Source organism: Lagenorhynchus albirostris, chromosome 18, assembly GCF_949774975.1.
Source record: "Lagenorhynchus albirostris chromosome 18, mLagAlb1.1, whole genome shotgun sequence".
Classification (NCBI taxonomy): domain Eukaryota; kingdom Metazoa; phylum Chordata; class Mammalia; order Artiodactyla; family Delphinidae; genus Lagenorhynchus; species Lagenorhynchus albirostris.
The window spans coordinates 65,187,865-65,204,395 of record NC_083112.1 but is presented as its reverse complement, the minus strand read 5'-3'; the positions used below and the strand labels follow the sequence as shown (position 1 = coordinate 65,204,395).

Below are 16,531 nucleotides of genomic sequence, written 5' to 3'. Positions count from 1 at the left end.
AGGTATGCAGTTTCATTGGCTATTAAGATTTCAAACTTTCCTAATTCTCAGCAGCATTACTATTTAAAAGCGGGTATGGATGGGGGTGGGAGAGGAAGCTAGTCTATCCTGAAAGGAAGGGATTTTACTTATTAAATCTTTGAATCCACCTAGCATTTACCACACTTCCAGGCACACAGTAGGCATTTAACACATACTTTCAGAACGAGTTGATGGATCGGCCTGGGGGAGAGTGGAAATCTTGCTGAGAACAGCATGAGTCCAAACCCTGGCGCTGCTCAGCAACAAAGCCCATCTCCAGAATTAGGGTTATAGAGGTAGAGCAGGAAATTGAACGTGTGTCTTCAAAGTGGCATCAAGAGGACTGTTTCCTGAGCTGGAGAGCAGCCACCCAAGAGCCACTAGACTCGTCTCTGGCTTCTCCATGCCTGGAAAACTCCTGCCCTGCCTCTCTACCTCCAGCTCCCCCTGCCTTTTACCGGGTTTGAGTTTCCACTCACAGCACTTAGGTACAGGATTCGACCTCGCTAGTCTAACCCAGGCCTCCTGGCCATTGCGCGGTTCTCCGAGCATCGGCTGGGAGGGAGGCCACACCGTGCTAGGCAAAAGGAAGGACACACACACGACGATGGTTCCCATCACCTTTGGGGGAGGGGGAGTGGGAATCGACGGGGGGGGAGGGGGGAGCGAGTTCAAGGCCAGGGCACCATCCAAAGGTTCCTTATCGCTCTCCTAAAGCCTCTGGCCGAACCGCTGGAAGATGTTGGGGAACCAGCAGCACGCCGCCCAGTGAGCGCGGGGCCGCCGGGGTCGGGACTTGGGGGAGCTGGGAGGGGGGTGGCAGTTGGCAGGAAGCGAGACGCGGAAGGGGACAGTACCTGGTATGGCTGTGGTTGCGGGGACAGTCTTTCTTCTCCATGATGGCCGGCACACAGTTGGTGAGCTCCGTCCAGTCGGCGTGCAGCCCGCAGCTCCAGCCGGTGGAGAAGCGGGAGAAGAGCCACGTCTCCTTCTTGCCGGGCCGGTGGCAGGTGCACTTCTTCTGGCCGGCTTTGCAGCTGCACGGCTGCTCCAGCCGGATGTTCTTCACCAGGTGCCGCCCGAACGTGGTGCCCCCGGTCTTCTGGATGTGCAGGAACACGATCACGTCGCGCCCCTTGATGTTGAAATCCACGAAGCGGGTCAGGTCCTTCAGGGTGAAGTTGAAGCGCGGCACGAACCGGGGCAGCGACCCGTTCTCCGGGGCCTCGGGGTCCGGCTCTTCTTCCTCCTCCTCTGCCTCGTCCTCCTCCGGGTCCTCCGGCTCCTCGTCCTCGTCCTCCGGCGCCGCGGCCCCCCGAGGTCCCTCGGGCGGCCCCCGGGGTGGCGGGGGCAGCTGGGGCCGTCGCTCCCAGTCCTCGAGCGGCGCCTGTGCCGGGCGGGCGGGACCGGGGGCGGCAGACTGGCCGGCCTCCCCGGCGCGGGGCTGCTCCCCGAAGTTGGCGCAGGAGCTGGTGCAGGAGGGGGACACGTACTGGTACATGATGACCACGAAGAGAAGAGTGAGCACCGGCGTCAGCAGCCACTTGTTGAACCTTTCATCCATGGTCCCGCTCTCAGGCCGGCAGGCTAAGCGGCGGCGGCAGCGACGTTGTCGGGCTCCCGCTCGGAAGTTTCGGGGGCTCCGGGGCGCGGCTCCGAGCCCGCCGCTCCTCCATGCCCCTGACGCTGAGGCGTGCGGCTGGCTGGCGGCCCCGCGGCACACCGGCGCTCCGGGGCTGACAGAGCCGGGCCTGCGAGTCTAGCGGGGAGGCGGGCGCCGGCGCGCACGGTGGCGGCTGCGGCGCGGGGCGCCCTGCGCTCCCGGGAGCGCCCGGCTCCGCCGGCTCCGCCGGCTCCCTGCTCCCGCCCGGGCGCGGCGCGCGCTCTCAGGCGGCGCGGGGCACCCCGCCGCCGGCGCTCAGTCGCTGGGGAGCGCGGCTCGGGTCCTGGACCTGCCCCGGGGCAGCCGGGCAGCCAGGCAGCTGCGGCCGCGAGCTCGGGGGCTGCATGAGGCTCTCCAGGGCTCCGGCCAAGGGCAAAGGCGCGGCCCGGCCGCCCGCGGGCCCTGCGCCCCGCACGCGCGCCCGGCGCCTCTGCCCTCAGGTCGCGAGGCGCCGGAGCCGCGAGGACGGACGGCGTCCGCCGCAAGTTAGCAGAGGAGCTCCCCGCCCCCGTCCCGCCCCGCCCCGCCCCGCCCTGCAGCGGCTGCGGACTGGGCGCCGGTGCGAAGCCGCCTCCCCGGGCGAGGCGCACTGCTGCTCCGGGTCGGTCCGCCCAGGCGCGGGCACGCAGACACACTCGCACACTCGGGCTGGCGCCGCCACAACCCGCCAGCCGGTGTGACAGGAGCCCTGCTACCCGGAGCGAAAACCTGCCCTAGGTAAGGAGCATGCGCCAAAGCCTTCCCCAGCCCCCGAAGAGTTTCCAGGGGAGGAGTCCGCGGCTCCGCGGGGCTCGGAGCAGGCAACTGGGGGTGGGAATCTCTTCAGCCTAGAGCCAGGAGAGATTCGGGAGAAAGGCAAAGGCGGAGCGAGGACAGGATCCGAGGAGATCGTCGCTGGCGCTGATCCGAGACCTCCAAATCCTCAGCTTTCTCAATCTGAGAGTGGACAGAAATCTGGCCAGTCTGTCTGCAAGGATAACACCTGCCCACTGCTGGGCAGACTCACCTAGGCAAGACTTGGCAGGAGTTGGCTGGTCCCTCGCCGGCAGGGGATGTTGGCTCTACACTGCTTTTAATCTCGACACAAGACGTTGTAACTGGTGCTCAAGTTTTATTCTGGTCCTTCCGCACGTACAGACTCGGTGTGTTCAACTCTACAACTTTATTCAACCAGCATCCATTCATCAATTACCCATGAGGCGCCTACTGTCTATCAGGCTCTGTATTCGATGCACACTTCGTTTCTTCCAGTACCAGATAAGTCCAGCCCACAACCATGCAGCACTTAGATCATAAGAGGAGTTTAGGGGTCACCTCGTAAAATTCATCCTGCTAACACACGCTGAGCTCCTAGATGTGCGAGATTCACCCCCTCTCCCCGCCCCATTGCGGACAATAAGACCTCTACTTACCTGTATTTCACAAGCTAAAAAGCTTTTGATTATGTGCAGATTTTAACTTTATTTTTCAAACACTAAATTTTGCATTTTTCTGAGAAACAAATCTTTAACAACAGTTTCTCTTCTTCAGATAATGAATGGAGTAAAAATTAGGAGTAACTACCCCTCCACAATTCCTGGACTTGCTTGACCCAGGTTGAGAGTGGCAGCATATTGAAGGTGGACACAATGCAGTTTGATTCCCTGACTCAGGTCAACATGTCCCTCCTGGGTACCCTGCCAGTCCTAGTTTCCCACACCCAACATCCCAGTCTTTGTAGCATCCAGCCTTCCCACCTGGCCTCTTTATGGATCTATGCGGTATTTGTCTCCGTAATAAGTAAATAAATAAATCACTGTGCTGATTTACTTCATTTGTCAGACTGTCCCCTTTACAGCCATTAGTTAAGATCCAGATTTCTTTCAAGGATGCTAACGCTTGCCCAAAGGAAGTTATTTTTATTGTTCTAGGCGGGTTGGATTCTTCTAAGAAAACGTCCCTCCTCTGCTTCCTTTCCTCTTTTCAACTCTATAAACAACCACCGTGTCCTTCCTGAAACTGTATGAGACTATATTAGTAAGAAAGGTGTTAGGTAAGATAAATCAGTTTCCTTAAAGCTTACTTGATTCTATTTCTCTTTTTCTCACTTAAAGTTTAAAATCCTATTAATGGCATCACATCACTCTCCAAAGCAGGAAACTGTGATAGAACAAAATCCAATAACATCCAACAATTATTTCCTGAATGCATCTAGTTAATGGTGTTACTTATTTTTTTAAATATGCCTTTGCTTTAGCAAGGTAAAAATCTATTACACCTTTTTGTATTACTTTATTTGAGAAGTTTCTTGTTTTCTATAAAATCACTTGATATCCAATGGATCAATACAACCTCATTAGCTACCCAAATGTATAACCTGAGTACTAAAGGCAATTTGTATAGTGGAAAGCACTTTCCCAGCCATTATCTCATTTGCTCCTCAGAACAACACTCTAAGGAGGTAAGAGAAGTACAGTCCTCCCTTTTTTATGGCTGGGGGGAAAGGGAATGGTTTTAAGATCCCTCTCCCAAATCCTGGGATGCTCAAGTCCTTTATATAAAATGGTGTAGTAGTTGCATATAACCTATGCACATCTTCCCATATACCTTTAAATCACTCTAGATTACTTATGAAACCTAATACAATGTAAATACTAGGTAAATAGTTGCTGGCACACAGAAAAGTCAAGTTTTGCTTTTTGGAACTTTCCAGAATGTTTTTGCAAATGTTTTCTGTCCTTGGTTGAATCTGTGGATGCAGAACCTGGGATACAGAAGGCCAGCTGAATAATATCCCATTTTAAAGATGAGGAAACTTAACCAAAGAAAACTAGGTGAAAGCAGAGACAATTAGAAACCGCTTGCATCCTTGAAATACATTCAAATCGCCATTTAAGAAATCCAATGAACATCAACACAGAGCCCATAATTTCCGCTCTCCTCTCTTGAGATCCTTTGAGTCAAGAGGCAGGAAGAGACACAGAATTGCAATAGAACAATTAAATTATTTTCCCTCTCCCTCTGGCTTTACAGGCAAAGCTGAGAAATCGCTACATCCTGCATCGTTTTGGAACCTAGTCTGTGACTTTCCAGATAAACAGGGGAAAGACAATGACAACCTTAACATGATTATAATATCATTGTTAAATTATTTAGGAGAATTTCAGGAGAAGATATTATAGCGAACAAATATAACAGCTACGTTGCTAACAAAATGTATGTTTCCATAAATAAGTGCACTTTTAACTTTTTTCAAAGAACATTATCCCAGAAGATCTGTTTCTGCTTTCAGTAAAATAACTAATGGAATGCCATAATTTCCTTGAGGTAAATACAAGGAAAGCAATTCATAGAATCAAGCAATTACGTAGATAATTCAGGGATATACCCAAATATTCTTTTTTTTTAATGATAGGTAACTTTCGTTGTGTTAACGGTCTGCCTCAGGTGTGCTCTTCCTATTATAGTTGTGGAACTTGGCGTGAACCTAATCATAGCTCTTAAATCACACGCAATAAACATGCTTCCTTATCTACAAGGGCAGACCTCACGTTCAGGTGAAAATGAATAGAAAGTTTCTAAAATTGAATGCTCTCCAGGTAAAAGGAAAAACATGTTTGCATTCAGCTCACTACAGTTACTCCACAATGACACCAGCAGGCAATTGTTTCTGGCTAATAGATTGCAGCTACTATGATTCCTATACAAATTATTAAAATAATAAAAATAATGTTTTCAAAGAGCTTTCTTCCACTTCCTTTGCCAGTCTTGCGATGAGGTTGACGCTATCTGCGAAGCAATTTCTTCACCTAATTTTATGCCTTAATAAGCTGTACCACAATTACGTTCTTGCCTGATTCCTTCTCTGCCTTAACTTCAGTACTCTTCCTCCCTGTTCTTCTCAAATATTCTCAAACGCATTAACAACATTGCACTCCCCTAGGATTCAAACTTTTGATTAGAACAGTCCCCATTTAATCAAGTTCAGTTGGGAGATGAAATTGCATCTCAACTTCTCCACTTTCCCTTTGGTACCAGAAACTGCCTTTGAGAATGCTGAGGAAACCCTGGAGAGATTCACAATCCAAACAATCACAGAGAATAGTTTCGGATCCCCTACATTTGCACACAGGAGTATATGGATATGAATGCCCTTCAGTACAGATGAAAAACAAACTAGATTGTGTAAGTCATTGGCGGCGTAAACCTCTCCTTCAAGGATACAAAGTGCTCTTATACACTGAAATGACTTTTTGGTTTCATTTTTGTAAACAAACAAAAAAAAGATCCCCAGGGTAAGCAGTTTTGCAAATAACCAGCAAAGCAGTAGCTTTCTTTTTCCAGGGGAAGTTAAGCAGAAGAGTCTGTATAGACAGGGCAAACTGCAGAAAGAATGGCGATATTTACTGAATGTATTCCAGTTCACTACATGATTGTAACTTTGGGGCAACCATAATCCTACATACTGCTTCCCATAAAGTTCCATTTATATGAACAGTTCATTCTTTGCTTTATTGTATGATACTCTTCATCCACCACTGATAGCCGCCTAAAAGTGATGGATGGAAGCTATGCTACCTGTATGCACGATGTATTCATTAAGTCAGTATTGTGTAAGCAGATACAATAGTCTTTTCATAGTAGATATTCACTTATTTCTTTAACAAGAACTTGTTAAGCACTTAATATATACCAGGTGCTCTTCTGAGTGCTTTGGATACTGCATTAAACAAGACCGATAAGTGTAGCTTACATTCCAAGGTGGAAAAATAAACGATGAAAAAGGAAACAAGATTCATCCATTTACTTCAAGGACCTCAAGGATATTTATTGAGCCCCTACTATGTTACCAGCTACTTCTAGGTACTTGGGATAATTTAGTGAACACTAGAGACTATAATTGTCGCCCTCAAGGGTTTAAATGTAAGCAGGGTTAAATAGTTGGGCCTTGTGGGCTACTGTACGACATTTACTGTGAAAGAAATGGGGAGGCACTGGGGGGTTTTAACAGTTTTTAAAGGGTCATTTTAACTGTTTTGTTGAGAATAGACTGTAGGAGGGTCAACATAGAAGCAGGAAAACCAGTTAAGTGGTGTTCCATAACCAAGAGAGACGATATGGCTCAGACCAAGACAGGAGACACTGGGAAGTGGTCAGATTCCGTCCATTTTCAGGACAGAGCCATCGGTGTTTCCTGCTGGATTGAACGAGGGGTGTTAGAGGAAGGCAGAGCCAGGGATGATGCCAAGGTTTGGGGCCCTTGTAGTCAGAGGATGCAGCAGCCATCAACCGGGATGCCAACTGGGACCATTGCAAGTGCTATCAGGGTAAATAAGGAGAGTGATGTTCAAAGCATAGATGACAGGGATGGAGAGAAGGAGGCAGTCATTTCCACTGGGCAGTCAGAACAGACTGTTGCTCTGCAGAGACCAAGGGGCTGAGCCCTGAAGGATTAGAAGGAACCAGCCATGCCAAGCGTCCTGGAGAAGAGCTTTCTATGCACAACAACATGTGCTAAGGTCTGGAGTGGGAAAGACGTTGGCAGGCTCAAGGGAGGAATGGGACGTTAGGGACAGCGGTTGGGGCAGATCATTCAGAGCCATGACAGCGGTGCAAAGGAGCCATCGGGGGAATTTTACAGTAAGGACATTATATGACTGATGGATGTTAAAAGCTCACTCAGTGTAGTTTTCCAAGCAAGAGATGATGGAGACTTGGAAGAGGATGGAAGCAGTGGAGGAAATAATTTACAGTCACACAAACTCAGTGTGAAAAGAAGTACCTTTTTTCATTTTTTAATAATAGAAAGAAATTTCGCCTTAAAGATTCCATTTCCTGAGATAGAGGAAAATGAAAGCAACCAACAACTCAGTCACTGCTCAGTTACCCTCTGTCTCTTTACGGTAAACAGTGAAGTTGGTCCTTCTCCCCTTCCCTTTCTCTTTGCCTCTCTCTAGGGTGGTCTGAGCTGCGGGAGTTTATGTAGTATCTTCACACTGGCTGCAGGAGATGTGGTCTGTGGGGCGTATCCTGTTTCCACAGCCTTTCCTGACAATGTAGAGTTAGTCTCTCCTGAACAAAGTGTAGGTCTTGATTTCTGCTGGGTCTCCTGCTGCCCTTTTATGACCTCAGCTGTCATGTCCACACGATCTGTATCTTACTCAACTGCTATGGGGCCCTTTCTGTCTGTCAGCCCCTTTGGCTCTTCTATGGCCTTTTCTCAGGGACACATTTGCATCTAAATCAGTGGTTTTCAACCCCACCAGACCCAGCACTCATTTTTATTGAACAGATATTTTTAAATAATCCCTTTAATAATCCAAACTTAAATATCATAGATAATAGAATATACCCACACACATAATTAACCAAACTAACCTAAAATGCCCTAACTGTAATGTTGAGATACAAAAAGAAAGTACTTAATAATAGAACACTGTATATTTTAACATGTAAATGCTCAGACCTGACTACAGTAGACAACATAAAGAAGTAGTCAGATGCTTGTGTCTCTTAAATATCTTGTTTGAATACACGAGAAGTAAAATCAGAAGCCATCCCTTTCAAGAAGAATTTGAAAGAGCAGAGATGTTAGTGGATACTAGAATTTAAAATAATGTTAGAATAAGTAAGAATACTCCTGATTTATAAATATACATACGATAAGAAAAAGAAGCAAAGGTAACACACCAAGACAAACTGCAGATTTTTGGAGGGAGGAAAATAGGGAAGTGTGGTTTTCATAAATGAGCTAGGTTTTCTTTTTCAATGTTGGGCCAAAATACTTCTCTATAATATCAAATATCTCAAAATAACACAGTTTCTATCTTGAAGTCATGCTACACATCAAGGCTAATCCGATTTCTGAATGTAGTGGAATATTTAAAAGTCATGTGGAAGCAAGACAGTTCTATCACTGCAACCACCAAATAAAAGCAGTAGTCTCCCCGTCATTGTGAGAAGCCCAAACACCCCCCCTAAGCCTTGTTACTGCTCCCACTGAGAATCTAGTAACTCCCTTTTCTTTCCCCTAACAATATGAATCAGTTTGGGGGAGATAAAGCGACCAAATCAGCACTCATTTTTTCCTCACTCAGTCAGACTTTGGTTCTTGATAGGTAAAGCCACACTTTTAGAATTTTTTTGAAATGATACCTATTTTTTTCTTCAGAAAGTATGGTTTTGCATTTGAAACCAAAACTTGCAGACATTAATTACCCAGGGTCTCATAGCTAGTAAGTGATGGTACTTGGATTTGAACCAGGTGGTTTGCTTCAGCTGGAGAAAGTGACTGCATTCAGATGGATGCTGAAAGCTAAATCAATAGGACTTGCTGATAGATTGCATAAGGGGGAGTGGACAGGGGGCGGCTCAGAGCCGATTCTGAGGTTTTTCATTGGAGCTACTAGAATGCTGACATTCTATTTACTGAAAGGCTAGAAATTAAGGAGAAACCAGTTGGGAGGCTGGGGCTTCAGGAAAAGTGAATTCTAATTTCAGCTTTGGATAAGTAAAGTGTAAAGTACTAATGAGACAGCCAAATGGAGATATTAAATAAACGGCTGTATATAGGATCTGGAGCTCAGCTATGACTGGACAGGAGATAAAATTGTGGTGGTTTTAATAACATAGGTAGCACATAGCCATGAGTGCTCTGTAAATATTTGTTGAAGGAATCTGTGAAAGACTAAGTAAGCAATTACTGTAGTCCAAGAGGGAATTGAGACACAAACAAAAAGAATGGTAGTGGAACAAAAGAGCAGAAATTTGAGAAACATTTCCCAGGTAGAATCAACAGGATCTAGCGACTAAGTCTGAAGGTGTGAGAGAGGAGGAAATTGAGGATGACTGAAAGTATCCTAGCTTGGAAAGCTACAAGGATGGTAATACCATTACTATGAGAGCAGAAATAGATAAAGGATTGGGAGTGAAATCAGTGTAGATAATTATTAATTCTTTCAGCAAACTTAAGTGTTTGCATTTTTGAAAAGGGTTTGAGCCTCAAAACATTTACATTCCATTTTAAGGAAGAAGGCTTTAAAAATTTACTTTCATTTTTCCGCAGTAAGCCAGATAAACTTAGTTTAATTACTAGCTTTGGAAACTAAAGTCTAGATAGAAGTGTATTTTGTAAAGACTATTTTCTCTTTCCTAATGTTTCATATGACGAATCAGGATGCAATGCTCCTTTTTTCCACATTGGCAATGAATTATTATCTTCAAAGCATTTTCTTAAAACTTTCAGTTCTTCTCATTATTGTTTTAGTTTTATATTTCGTCAAGAAAGCATATTCTAAGTGCAAAAACCAACTGTTTAATGTAGCTACAAACCTGCCTACCGAAACCCAAGTCAAGGTCTTACACACAACCTCAGAAGCACATATCTATTTTTATTCAGTTAAAAATATAAGTATTTGTTTTTAAAATCATGCTATGAAATGCATGGGGTTTTATCAATTAATTCTTTTTTTTTACATCTTTATTGGAGTATAATTGCTTTACAATGGTGTGTTAGTTTCTGCTGTATAACAACGTGAATCAGTTATACATATACATATGTTCCCATATCTCTTCCCTCTTGCATCTCCCTCCCTCTCACCCTCCCTGTCCCACCCCTCTAGGTGGTCACAAAGCACCGAGCTGATCTCCCTGTGCTATGCGGCTGCTTCCCACTAGCTATCTATTTTACGTTTGGTAGTGTATATATGTCCATGCCACTCTCTCACTTTGTCACAGCTTACCCTTCCCCCTCCCCATATCCTCAAGTCCATTCTCTAGTAGGTCTGTGTCTTTATTCCTGTCTTACCCCTAGGTTCTTCTTGACATTTTTTTTTCTTAAATTCCATATATATGTGTTAGCATACGGTATTTGTCTTTCTCTTTCTGACTTACTTCACTCTGTATGACAGACTCTAGGTCTATCCACCTCATTACAAATAGCTTAATTTCGTTTCTTTTTATGGCTGAGTAATATTCCATTGTATATATGTGCCACATCTTCCTTATCCATTCATCCAATGATGGACACTTAGGTTGTTTCCATGTCCTGGCTATTGTAAATAGAGCTGCAATGAACATTTTGGTACATGATTCTTTTTGAATTATGGTTTTCTCAGGGTATAATTGTGCTCCAGACACCCAAACTCAATATACTTTTTTTGCAGAAAAAGCCATTTCAAAACAGTTGCTCTTTCATTTTCCTCCCTCCATGGAGTGGAGCTGTCTACTGATGATTCTTTCCAGTGAATTGCTCTTAAGCATTTAATGCGAATTCTTCCCAATCATTGTTAGTTAAACGTTGTTCTTGTGATTTTATAAGGCAATAATGCGTCATTTAAGTGTCTAACACTAAAGTGCTGTCCTATGTCCTAATGTAGCAAATGCAGAAACATTTCATTCCCCTGAAAAAAAACAAAATTAAAACATCTGTCTTTCTGGGTCTTTGTTGTGAGAAGTTCTATTTGCTAAAAGCACAAAATGGCAGAGCAAGATAAAACAATCATGTGCTTCACACGATGGCTCCTTATCCAAACCGAGTGCCTCACCCACGCTTTGAGAGGAGTGGGCTGGGAGCTTTGTTGTGGAGAGTGAAAACAAACACTAGCTCTTTGACTAGGGCTCTTCCCTGGGTCTGCTTTACCAGCTCCTGTTCTAGCACTTACGGTGTTTACGTTATCTGTCTAGACTGGACCATCATCTCCCTTGTCTCACCTCCCCATCACACACACACGCACACACACGCACACACACACACACTTCCTGGCAAAGGTCAATCAGGAATACTCTTCCAACTCAGGATCCATCTCACCCTTCCACATTCAGCTGAAACATCTCTTCCATAAAGCGATTTGGACATGCCACAAGCCTTCTGTTGCAGGTGAAATTAATTGCCCCTTCCTCTTTTCTACCTCGCTACAATTTTGTAGCTCTAGTATTGTACCATTCTGTATTTAAATTATGTTTATATGACTGACTTTTAAGTGAGATCGTGAACTCCTTGTAGGCAGGCACTGTTGATTACTGATCGCTCTATCTATGTAGTTGAGGTAGGCAGAATTCCAAGGTGACCGCCAATGACCATTGCCCTTGTATAATCCAGTCCTGTTGAGTGTGGGCAGAAGCTGTGATTCTGTTATGTTATATGGCAAAAGGGAGATATTTCGAGTTAGACCTGAGTCCTCTAAAAGCAGAAAGTTTTCTCCAGCTGGTTGCAGAGGAAGGAGTCAGAAAACCTCATTCCCACTGACCTGGAGGAAACAGCAGTAATCATATTGTGAATTGTCCATGAGGAGCCGTGTGGAAAAGAATTGCAGGCGAACTCCAAGAGCCGAGAGGGTCCCTGACCAATAGCCAGGGAGAAATCAGGGACCTCAGTCACACAGCCTTAAGGAACCGGATTCTGTCAAAACCTGAATGAGCTTGAAAGCAGATTCTTCCTTGGTCAGGACATCGACCTAGCTGACACCTTGATTTTAGCATTGTGAGATGCTAAGTGCAAAATCCAGCCTGGACTTGTTACCTACAGAACTATGACCTACAAACTGTCTTGTTTTAGGCCAGTATGTTTGTGCTAATTTGTTACATTGCAACAGAAAAGTAATACACTAGCCCAGTGCCTGGTACATAATAACATATTGGCTGGTTAGTTATTAGGTGGATGGTTTCAATTAATGAATGAGGTTATGGAAGGAAGGAAGGGAGGGAGGAAGGGAGGGAGGGAGGAAGGGGAAGGAAGGGAAGAGAAAGAAATATACTAATTAGAAAAAGGGCTTGTAGGGGCTTCCCTGGTGGCACAGTGGTTAAGAATCCACCTGCCAATGCAGGGGACACGGGTTCGAGCCCTGGTCTGGGAAGATCCCACATGCCGCGGAGCAACTAAGCCCGTGTGCCACAACTACTGAGCCTGCACTCTAGGGCCCGCGAGCCACAACTACTGAGCCCACGTGCCACAACTACTGAAGCCCGCGCGCCTAGAGCCCGTGCTCTGCAACAAGAGAAGCCACCGCAATAAGAAGCCTGCACACCACAATGAAGAGTAGCCCCCGCTCGCCGCAACTAGAGAAAGCGCACGCACGGCAACAAAGACCCGATGCGGCCAAAAAAAAATAATAATTAATTTTTTTAAAAAGGGCTTGTATTGTGGCCCATTCAAGGACAAGTGAATTTTCAGAGAATGAATAAAGGAATTTCTTAGAATGATTGATGGGCCTTTCTGAGCCGAGCAAGTGTGGCAGACATATTATGTCTGTTTAGATTAGATTTTTTTTCTATTTGTGTTTCCTGACTTCCATCCCATTCTTCATCCTTAATCTATCCTTGACCATTTTGTCATCCCTACCCTGATCTGACCCCAACTTGTCTGGTGAGAAAGAAAAACAGCGCTGAAACCTGTCAGCCGGTAGCTGGCTTAATTGCTACAAGCTAGGCCATGGTGTTTTCCTGTTTTATATAAACAGCTTCCCATACTATCGTCAGATGAGGACTCTGTGATTACAAACAAGACAAAAACAAGACCACTCCATAAACAAGCCTGAACAGAGATCAAAACAAAGACACCATGCAACCACAAAATGACCAAACATCTCCTTCTCCCAGAAAATACAAATGACAGCTGCTTCTTTTCCAGTGACAGCTCTCCCCTCAACTGCACCTGCATGTAGCCACTGCCTTCTCAATATTTCTATTTGGTTGTTTTACTAATATCTCCAACTCAACATATCTATAACCAAATTCATGATCTTTCCCTTATGGGTGCCCCAAGTCAGTGGCACAATCACCTCAAGCCAGAAACCTGAGAGTCACCCCTGATGATTCTCACCCCTGATATTCAATCCATTTTCAAGCCCTATAGACTTTATCTTTCAAATATTTCTCAGAACACTTTTGTTTCCATTAGCATAAGGTAAGTACCATTATCCACTCCTTTGGTTCACAATTCATCCTAAATGGTTTTCCTGTTTCTGTATCTGTCTGACAATCTATTCTTTACCCTGAAGTCATAATATTCTCCTTATATATCTGATCATATCATTCCCCTGTGTACAGTGCTTCAACGGTTTCTCACTGCTTTTAGGATAATGACCTAAATCTTTTAAATAGCCCTCAAGACCCTTCTCATGCCCACCTCACTCACCCCCCTCATTATTTGCACTATAGTCACACTGGTCTTCTTTCATTTTCTAGAATGTACCATGGATATTGTATTTTGCCTCAGGACATTTGCATATACGGTGTCTCTTCTAGAACATGGCACCCCACCCCCAATTCAGCAAGTTAATTTCTGCTTATCCTTCAGATCTCACTTCAAGTGTCACTTCTTCAGAGAAATTCTTCTGGATTCATTCCACCACCATATCTTCTAGCACCTCCTCTTCTAGCACCATGTATCTTCATTCCACGGCATTTTAGCTGCTTTTAATTGTACATTTATTTGTACGTCACTCGATTAATTTCCCTTTTCTTTACTAGACATATGTCCCAAAGGGCGGTGATGATGCTTTTACTCATCACTGTAACTCTGTTGGCTAACACAGTGGACACTCAATAAATATTTGCAGAATGATTGAATCTAGACTTTCTGAATATCCTTACCCTGCTAGTCTAGAGAGACAACTTTTACTCTGTCTTGAGGTACATACATTAGGAAGACTGACATTCCCTTTTTTGGCAAGAGACAGCTCAATTCACATTTGGATGAAGGACTTTAACAAAGTCTTTCTGCATTTTAAGGATGACTGTTTCTTGTGTCCTAAAGTCTCCTTTTCCTTGCTGATGGCTCTTGTGTCTTAGGTGTGTTATCTGCCCCTATAAACTCTCCAGAACCCCTCACTCACTCTGCTAGAAGTGTCACTAGTATGTCACTTGAGAACTAGAGGCTGATTTATTACTGTATGCCCAGTAACCTCTAGGGGGCACCAAAAATAATAGCTATTTCAGCAAAGAACTCTAAAGCAATTTGCTCAGTGTTCTCTAAAATAGCAAAAAGGAAGCCAGCTTGTGTACCACCATATGCTACAGGGTTATATTTATAAATACCCCTTTGCTGTGTTCTGAGACAAGGCACGAGTCTACTCTCCCTGCTGGCTCAGGGGACACACCTCTCTTTGACTGCTTGGAACTTCCCAGATCGTTCCCCTGCACCATCCAATACCATGGAGGGCAATGAGTGAGCATCTCACGTAGTGTGCATGGCTCACTGCATACAATGACTTTCTTGGCAAGACTTGTATTTTCTCTTTGAAACCTCATGCAAATGCTTTGTTTTGTTCCATAAAATATTCCAGTATACTTTCATTTGAAAGTGTTGCCCGCAACACTTTGACTAAAAGTGATATTGCCAAATGCTATGTCGACTTTGTACTTCTGCATAGCCCCTTAACACAACTCTCTACTAAGCTGCTATATATACACCAATTTTGCAACAGGGCTGTGAAGTTACAATATATATTTATATTTAAACATTAATAATATCATATACACAAAAGTGTACATAACATATAAGTATAGTTTTACAAAGCCACCCCCCAGCTTAAGAAAGAAAATATTATCTGTATCTTTGAAGCCCCATGTTATTCCCTCCTAAATTTACCTTCCCTTCCACCCCTTCGAAAAGGTATAAGGTTCACTTCTTCAACTTGGCATTCACATTCCCTATTTTCTAAGTTTTAACACTATTAATATATTTCTCAACAACATATTGTTTTGTTTGATCTGCTTTTTAACTTTGTGTACGGGGACTCATCCCGCCCATTTTCTTCTGTGATTTGCTTTTTTACTAATCAATGTGTTTTTGGAATTCATCTGTGTTGATATATATGGCTGTCGTGCATTCATTTTCTCTGGGATCCTATTATTTCTTCCAAGCAGTGTCTCAAGTCAGAATTTCTCTTCTTACTTTTTGCCAGAGGGCACAGGGACGATATGAAAATGGAGAAATGTGCACAGCCACAAGCATCCATTCTTTCCACAAGGGAAATATGAAAACCACCTCTAATTATCACCTCAGGTTACTTACATTTTCTGACTCTGGAGTAATTTGCATTTTACAGTTCTTCTTTTAATTTAAGACAAAGATAGATAACAGCATAAACCCCCTTCCATTCTCATAAAAACCTTTAGAATGACAGTTTTGCTGTCTTTCACTTCCACACAATTTTACTTTGTAAATACATTTCCCAAATGGATGAACACCTATTATAATTTAGTTATTGAAATACAAATAGTATCGTCTAAAGGATTTCTGTTTTAGAACTATATTGACTATTGCCATTTGTTATTGCCAATGTTGTCTTTCAGGGTTGTACTCTGGGAAGGAAATTTTACCCACAAAAGAGCTTTTTAAAAATACCCATATATTATAAAAGAAGATGCAGGCAAAAAACTATAGTTGGTGAACCAGGCATGTATTCTTTTATAGATGTTCACTGAGTATCTGCTAAGTGTACTGATCCAGGATCTAGGTGGCACGTGGATGCATAGAACAGGATCCCTTCATAGGAGAGGTTCACATGCTCAGCAGAGAAATGACCCACCCGTGTGGCTGTAATACAAGGCAATGGATGATGAGGGAGTTAAAAGAGCTGCAAACAAAGGATAGGAATTAAAGAGGAAAATAATTTCCAGCCATGGAGTCAGAGAAGGCTTTAAGGGAAAGAAGCTGTTTAAACTTTGTTAAGGTTAGTAGGATTTTGACAGCCTACTGGAACGGAAGTGACAGGATATTAAGGCTGAGAGCACAAGCACCAAGAGTGCAGAGGTAAGAAGTGGCAAAAAGTTCAGGAAGCAGTGAGTAGTCTCATTTGACTGCAGTAGGTAATTTAGAGCAGGCGGTCCCCTACCTTTTTGGCACCAGGGACCAGTTTCGTGGAA

The 16,531-nt window shown here is 44.3% G+C and overlaps 1 protein-coding gene across 1 annotated transcript in view; it reads right to left on the bottom strand.

Moving 5' to 3' along the window:
- HS6ST3 (heparan sulfate 6-O-sulfotransferase 3) overlaps positions 1-1,585 on the bottom strand; it is a 642,824-nt gene extending 641,239 nt beyond the window's left edge. The window contains exon 1 of the mRNA XM_060129117.1: positions 879-1,585. Coding sequence (XP_059985100.1) covers positions 879-1,585 — 707 coding nt within the window. The remainder of the gene's footprint in view (positions 1-878) is intronic.
- Between the last annotated feature and the right edge of the window lie 14,946 nt (positions 1,586-16,531).